Source organism: Cibotium barometz, chromosome 14, assembly GCF_041138505.1.
Source record: "Cibotium barometz isolate CiBa-2024 chromosome 14, ASM4113850v1, whole genome shotgun sequence".
NCBI classification, from domain to species: domain Eukaryota; kingdom Viridiplantae; phylum Streptophyta; class Polypodiopsida; order Cyatheales; family Cibotiaceae; genus Cibotium; species Cibotium barometz.
The window spans coordinates 14,966,799-14,974,947 of record NC_141059.1 but is presented as its reverse complement, the minus strand read 5'-3'; the positions used below and the strand labels follow the sequence as shown (position 1 = coordinate 14,974,947).

Below are 8,149 nucleotides of genomic sequence, written 5' to 3'. Positions count from 1 at the left end.
GTATGTATCAAGGTGGAAGTGATAAATATTTGTTTAATACCATCATTATATGTGTGTGTGTGTGTGTGTGTGTGTGTGAGAGAGAGAGAGAGAGAGAGAGAGAGAGAGAGAGAGTAGACATTGAAGAGAGAGAGTAGAGTGAGGGGAATCGGCTAGGCTAGATTGGGGCATTGGTTGGGCTGGGAGAAGGGAGGATGAGGGCAAAAGATAGAGAGGACAGGGGTAATAGAGGGTATAGAGAGAGAGTGGTTGTCATCAAAAGAGCTCGCTTTGTGTCCATCCCCTATGGTGCACATACTCAAGAGGAGTTACACCAAGAAAGTTAAGGGGATATCTCAACAATAAATGCTTGTTGGGGATGTCTACCCCCACCAATAAGCATACTCTGTTAAGAAACCTTTAGTTTTTAAAACATTTGGATGTAATTGTTATGCACATATTCTAGAATGATCAACAAGTAATAAGTGGGATTCCAAGTTGCAAGTTAGGGGGTCAAACGGTTACCAACTCTATAGTTGTCTCCATCCACTTTATCAACAATAAAGAAATCATTGCCTGAAAGAAACAACCACCATATGTAATTATGCAAGATCTCACTTCTATGCCAAATGGGGTGCAAGAGATGGAATATGAAGATGAAGACAGTAAGCCTGGAGAAGGACAGAGGAAGCCATATTTAAAGTGGGTAGTTAGTTGATAGGAAAGCTCCTCTCGCTCTTGGTGATGGGCCACTAGTTGTTTGATGTTAAAGAGGATAGAGGAGCAAAATAGGACTCCAACCAAGATCATCAACTATGTGCTTACGATAGAGATAATGAAGGTTTAGGATCTAATATGTTTAGAAGAAGTGAAATTGTATAGGGACCATGAAAGCATAATATATATGTCTCCATTATGAAAGACCAATATAGTATATATGTCTCCATTATGAAAGACCAATATAGTTGGAATCTTGTGGATCATCCAAAAAAAGCAAAGGTTATTAACATCAACAAGTGGTTTTACAAAGCCAAGTACAGATCCGATGGTACATTGGAGAACATTAGAGAAGTATAAGACCTGCTAATGATAAAGGGATTTGCACATGTCATTTTGTTCTATTTAGTTTAGAGTTGATTATTATTCGTATTTGGTGATATCCAGCTCAAATTGATCTCATTGCCCGCATGGTGACGTCTTGCGAACATATTAACATTGGAATTTATAAATGTAGCGAATACAAGCATGACACTCGACACAATTTACGTGGTTTTTTAGAGGAGGGGGAGGAAGAGAGAGAGAGAGAGAGAGAAAGAGAGAGGAAGGACTTCTCGATGGCCACATGCACATAGGTATTGCCTACAGAAAAAGTACCCGAGTGTATTCCGGGAAAGACAGCAATAAGTATGTCAATGCAACCTGTGGTGGTGTGCGTAAATTTGGATTCCCGTTGTTTCTTGGTAAATTGAGCAAAGATCATACTAGAGCTGTGAAATGTGGTCAAGAAGATACAAATTTCTCAATCAAGCATCAAACTACGGTAAGGCGTTCAGTGACGAATTTTTTAACAGGATTAGGTACGACGCAGACGAAGATGTTATTGCGGAGGGCATTGCCCCTGGCTCGGGGCGAATCTGGTCCGCATTGCACGTCGAGCTGGCTGTTTTAGATCCCTGTAACCACTTGGATGTGCAATGCAACATGCCTCGTAACATAGATGCTGAAGGACGTGGTAGTGGTGGCGGCGGCGCTGACGGCGCGGATGATGATGATGATGATGAGAGTAGAACCCACGAGGAGGAGGAGGAGGAGCGGGAGGACGGGGAGGAAGGCTGTGCACCAGCTGCGCCACTAGGCCTAGGCCTGGAAGTTTGTCTTGCCATATACTTGGCGAAGCTCGCCGAAGTTTTGATCATAAGCAAGAAAAGGATCCTGTAGCCCACGATCATGGCCATCAGAACACATAGATCCCACCACTTGGACCGCGCTAAGTCGATCTGGTACATCCTCGCCAGAATAAAGCGCCCAGGGATGGGGGGTGCAGGCCACGCCGGTGATCTGAACTCTAGTCCCAGGAAGTCGTTCTGGTACATGCCCTGCTTTGCATGGCCGGTGGTTCACCCCTTCACAAGATCAGCCTTCAAACCACCAATGCAACCTTGCTTACAAGAGTGAAGAGAAGAATATGATGCTTGCCTGCAGAGCGTACATATGGAAGCTCAAATACGACATTGGGTAGCGCCACAGAGTTTTTGGCAAATCGTTTGGCAATCGGAAAAATCCAGCCACCAGCATGAAGATGCCCTGCCCATCATCTTTGAAATCAGACTAGTTCACAGAGGATGGACACAGTCATACTGTTACGTTATCTATAGATACTATCATTACCTCATCTTACTTTATATAATAAACTAGTGTTAACTGAGCTATAATCATAATTATATCACAAAATTGAAATACCTGAATACCAGCTCCCGTGATGATGCCCATGAGAAAATTAGGTACCACGCTTGCGACAGCCATCATCAGGCTCTCCACCACACTCAAGCACGCCAGAAGACACAAAACAAAGTACAAAAAACGATCGAACCCCGGGTGCAGGTCCACCATATAGTAGCATATAGCACCTGACACCAGGGCTATCAAGCTGAGAAACGGTAAAGCTGACAGGAAATTCGCCAAGACAAAGGGAAGAACTCCATAGTGGCCATTTAAGTGCTCGCGGCTGAAAACCTACAAACCAATATGGAAACAGATGATGGTCCATGTTCAAAGACCATAATTTAGGATGATTACTACGACACCTACAAGGCAATCAGGTAACTACACAAGGCCCTTTTTTCAAGTCCATGTTTAAAGAAAAGAAGACACACCACACTTGTTAATGTGAAAAGATGGTCAAATTTTATATATATATATATGTATGTATGTATGTATGTATGTATGTATGAATGATTTTCCCATGTGATGTGTGCACCTTTAACCTTCTTGTTTACATACATATATATAATAATGTATGTATGTATAATTTTCCCATATGGTGTGTGCACCTTTAACCTTCTTGTTTACATCAGAATTCATGTTTACATGAGAATGACCAATTTGTTGTGCTTATCACGGCACCATGCGCTACAAAATGCACCGCTATGTTAAAGCATCGCTACGAAATGCGTCGCTATAATAAGCATCCGAGCACAATCCGGTGCTGCTGCTATAAACACCCGGATGCACTAGATACACTATTAGAACACCAAGATGTACATTACCTTCATGTCCTCTACAAATGATGGGAATCCTCCAATCGACATGAACGTCAAGAAACCAGTGACATACGACATGCAAGCTGCTCTCGCCTGAAGAAACAACAATTTCATGAATTGTGATCAGAAATAGCACAACAAAGGAACAACGGGCTAGTGATCAGAACTCTTAATACGAGCTTATATTAAAAACACTAACTGACCATAATACGAGATTATATTAAAAATACAGCTCACAAACAACGGCCTAGTGATCAGAACTCTTAAATACGAGCTAATACTAAAAACACTAACTCACCGTAATACGAGATTATATTAAAAACTCTAACTCACGAGCAGTAGTAATCAGAACGTCTCTTATGTTAAAATACGTAACTCACCATAATGGACTCATAATCCGTCCCAACTTTAAAGTAGATAGAACCAATGCACATGGTTAACATGACGTAGATGACGAGCCGCAACCAGTAATATCCCACATCTCGTCTCATGTTCAGAAAAGACCTTTGTGTGAGGGCTGAAGTTTGAGTGAAGAAAGTGGCACTTGCAGGTGGACCTCCATTTCCACTTGTTTCCTGTTATTAGGGCGCATAGTTCATTATATTAGGTCAATTAATACATCCTTTAATCCCAATTGTCTCTAATCTGGAGTCTTTAATCTCAGGGTTAATTTAATCACTATACCTGGAACTGCCTAGAAATTAACTCTTCAGCTCTTGACTTTGCAGCCTCTGCAAATTTGGATTTATTGTATACATCCACCAGTATATTGGTCATGTGGGTGGAACTTGTTTGCTCAATTACGGGGTATGAGGCCTCCAGATCCTGCACATGCAGGACAGCACTTATCTCACATCATGAGCATACGACTAATAATGGCACATTATACACTTCCTCCTTCTTGTATAGAGTCTCTCTCTCTCACAGCAGACACACACAGTACATGCACCTGGTAGCAGGAACCCACCGTGGAAAAAGAGGATTTTACTTTGTCGAAGTCGGAATTTATAGCGCAAAGGTAGTGATCGGATGGATTGCGAAGGGCTGGGCATGGGAATCCCGCGGTCGAGAAGTGCTACGGATACATGAGATCACCCACTTATTAGAATTAGATTTACCGCATTAAATTGCGAGACACTAAAACATTTAGTAATCACCTCGCTAGCCAAAGCTCTTTCGCCAAAATAAACGGCCCTCCCGCTAGAAAGAAGAAACAAACTGTCGAACAGTGCAAACACCTCACTGCTTGGTTGATGAATGGATGCAATCAGCGTGCGCCCATCCCTCGCTAGCCTCCTCAGCGTCGCCGTCACAAAGAAGGCAGAGGCGCTGCTTACATCGACCACGACGACGAAGGTTAATGTCAAGTATCATTTACGCCCGACGTAGCTACGTCAAGATTACTTCAGACTGGCACTGTGGTAGAGGTACCTACCTGTCCAAGCCACTGGTGGGCTCGTCCAGAAAGAGCAAATGGGGCCTTGTGAGGATCTCAAGCGCGATGCTGAGACGCCGCTTCTCGCCACCACTCAAGCCCCGAAGATGCCAATTGCCCACAGGAGTGTCGGCGCTGTCGCTCAGCCCCATCTCTAAAATTGTCTTTTCGACACGCTCGAGTTTCTCAGGCCATGGCAGGCATGCTGGTAGCCGTAAGTTAGCAGAGTACGTGATGGTTTCGCGGACAGTTAAAGTTCCCAGTAGAGTGTCGTCTTGCGTTACATAGGCCTGCAAACACGCACACACATACATGCATATTAGCAGGCCAGGCCAATTATATTGTTACAACTAAACATAGGCTTAATCGGACACACCCATGCGCCTACGCTGTATGAGAAAGTTAATATTGATCTAAATTGAACACACGCACTATCGTTCGGCCATGCGCCAGTCCCTTCTTATTTGATCCATCGAGGGAAGAGATTTCTCCGCTCAGCTTGGCACGCCTCCCAAGTCTCCCTGCAACCGCAAAGTAAAAGTCTAAATGAGCTTAAGAGTCAGGTTCAGTGGTCACATGAGCCTAAATGAGCTCGCCGGCAATTCAGAAATCTAGGTTGGAGCTCCACGTTGACTTTAATTTTGAAGATGAAATTTGTACATTTGAGTTATAAATCTCTACATTTGTATGATTTCTAATTTTGAGATGGAATTTATACATTTGAGTTATAAATCTTTACATTTGTATGATTTTTCAAGTTTAAATCAAGTTAATCCTAAGCATTACATTTAATTTTAAAAGTACATTTTTTAGAGGATTGCTCAAAGTGCTCTTCAAAATATAATCAAGACATAATCTTGAATTAAGATATTTTCACCTAGGGTACGCAGCTGACAGCCTTCAATTCAATCTGAGAAGTAGTCTTGATCGAACAAAAAAGAAGTGCAAAGCCTACAGCTAGAGCTATTCACAACCCACCAATAACCGGAAAGACCTTTTCACAAACTGCCTTAGATGAGAAGCCCACAATTCAAACCATCAATTCAAACCATGGAAAGCCTACAAGTAGACCTAATCACAAACAAAAGCATGGAATTAAAAAGGACTATTATTATTTACGAAATAGAGCTCAAGAACTATTTATTTAGCAAAATTTCAGCTCAAGGAAATCTTATTTAGAACTGATATTTCCAAATTATCATCCTCAAAGGACGCAAACATATTTTTGAAGGACTAGACTCGAGCGCAAAGAGAGTGAGTAATGCATGCACCTGCGAGCGCGTCGAGGAGAGTCGACTTTCCAGATCCGGAAGGACCCATGATGGCCAGGATTTTGCCTGGCTCTGCGTATCCCGTCAGCCCATGCAGTATAATCCGAGATTGTTGTCTCGAGTTAACAGTAACCCACAAATCCTTCCAGGCTAGGCTAGCGTGGCTACTACTGCATGATGATGCTGTTTCCTTGCAGAGAGGTTCCATACTATCAAGCAGCTCAAGCTTGCAGCAGAAGCGAGCTGGGCGACAAGACGAGTTTTCGATGGTGGTGTCACGGCGGATTTAGAATGCTATAGGGTTCGCAACGAAGAGTAGAGGCGCATGAGTCGAAGATGTAGATAGTGATGATGGGTTTTTCTTCCGCAATATCGACGCCGGGTGTGGTGGTGGTGGTGGTGGTGGTGGCGGTGAGTAGTCCAAGCGGAAGCGGGCACTGGTGCAGCAGGCGTTGATGAGTGATCTCTTGCATGATGCCGGGCCTGATTCGCGGGGGTACCATTAGCTACTTCAGTCTCCCGTTCAGATTTGACGATTTCATGAGCGTGTCCGATGATCACGAGGCCTTCGTGGTCGCGCCGCACCCTTCTTCACGCTCAAAATTTGAAATTTCAAGCTACTTTCACCGATCCCTTGCCACGGGGTTCACATGCATGTGTAGGTGGGCTTGCTAGTCGGGGTCACACCTACACATTGGCGTTACAGACGACTTGATGGCTCTCTCTCTCTCTCTCTCTCTCTCTCGTAATAGCCGCCTCAAACCACTCGAAATGCAACCTTAATTTTCTCTTAAGACTTCATAGCTAACTGTTTTATCCAAGTTGGCCTTCTCTTTACCATATACTTATTTCTTCTAAAATCTTGCCCTCTAAGCATATTATAGAAACTGTTCGATAAATGTAAGTGGTTCATCTATAGAAAGGAGAAGTTATGACTCGAGAAAATGCCCCAAATCAATACTTATAGTTGTCACATATTTACCATAACGCACAAATTCTCAAAAGGCTAATAGCAACTTAGTTACAAAGATAACTTATGATATACTATACGCATGAAGGACGCCAAAGATTATGAAGTACCTATTGATGATAATTTTGCAAAGGGTTTGGATGATGATGGAACAAAGCTCAACACAAACCACCACCTTGTCTGCCCATAGTGCATGAGAACTCAAAAAAATATTGAAGCAACTTATATAGTGCGTCGATGATGACTGAAACAATGCATTAAAACAAGCATTTATCAAAGAAAATAAAGATAATGTTACTTTTACTACAAAACGTAAGTTTAATTTAGCAAAAGGGTGATTTAATTTGTTTCTACCTTTATGGCTCCCTTTCCTTGAAAGTTGTCCTAGATCCACTCTCGCCATTTGTGAAAATACCAAAGTTTACAATCAACATAGTACCGAGTAAGACAGGGAACTCCATGATCTTAGATAAATCGTTTATATAGAAAATCAGCTCTATGCAAGCTTCTTCAATGGACTTCTCAAGCTTGAAAAAAGCTATTCAGAGCCTCACTCCCTTCATTGAGATCATCTCCATTTACTACCCCCAAAATCTCCTTTTGCATGAGTAGATACATGGCTTTTGTTTGCCATGTATGGAATCCTTCACCATTAAATTTATCCATTGAGATTTGGGTACCCATGGCTCAATGATGAGAAAGGTCTTACTAAGATTTATAGTAATATCTCAGTAGTTTCTATTCCCTTGCAATGATTTGGATCAAATTTGTATTCTAAATAAGATTAAGATCACTAATAATCACTCACTAATCCCAATAAAAAATGTAGGTAGCTTTGAGTAGATAATCGGGATAGTTGTACTTACACTTGAGCCAAATGATTTGAGGGAGTGGATTAGCAATAAATAAAGAAGAGGTTAAGCTACTAGTACTTGAGATTAACAAACTTTAATCAAGACACTGTTGAAAACCCCTAAGGATGACTTAGATGCACTAGATTTTGTGCGAGCTTGATGAAGTTCATGTTTCCCCCAATTTTTCAAGTGTCACCTACAAGAAGACAAACTACACCACTATTTCAGCTTAATGGATAAGCTTGATTAGAGCACACTAGAATGGTGATTAATGCTAATGAATACTAATTAGAGATGGATTTGTTGTATATGAGTGGAGGGATGGCACATTGGCTCTAATACCATGTTGATAATAATAGTATTTTTGTGCAAGAGAGTGC

The 8,149-nt window shown here is 42.0% G+C and overlaps 1 protein-coding gene across 1 annotated transcript; it reads right to left on the bottom strand.

Annotated features, from left to right (window-relative positions):
* Positions 1-1,406: 1,406 nt before the first annotated feature.
* LOC147631693 (ABC transporter G family member 11-like) lies at positions 1,407-6,507 on the bottom strand. Its single transcript, XM_086808208.1, has 11 exons — positions 5,946-6,507; positions 5,107-5,195; positions 4,675-4,964; positions 4,397-4,568; positions 4,207-4,314; positions 3,924-4,064; positions 3,620-3,814; positions 3,246-3,332; positions 2,440-2,712; positions 2,176-2,283; positions 1,407-2,075 (listed from the first exon to the last, which is right to left on the bottom strand). Exons 1-11 carry the CDS (start codon positions 6,151-6,153, stop codon positions 1,515-1,517), a joined length of 2,232 nt encoding a protein of 743 aa, XP_086664334.1. The 5' UTR covers positions 6,154-6,507; the 3' UTR covers positions 1,407-1,514.
* Between the last annotated feature and the right edge of the window lie 1,642 nt (positions 6,508-8,149).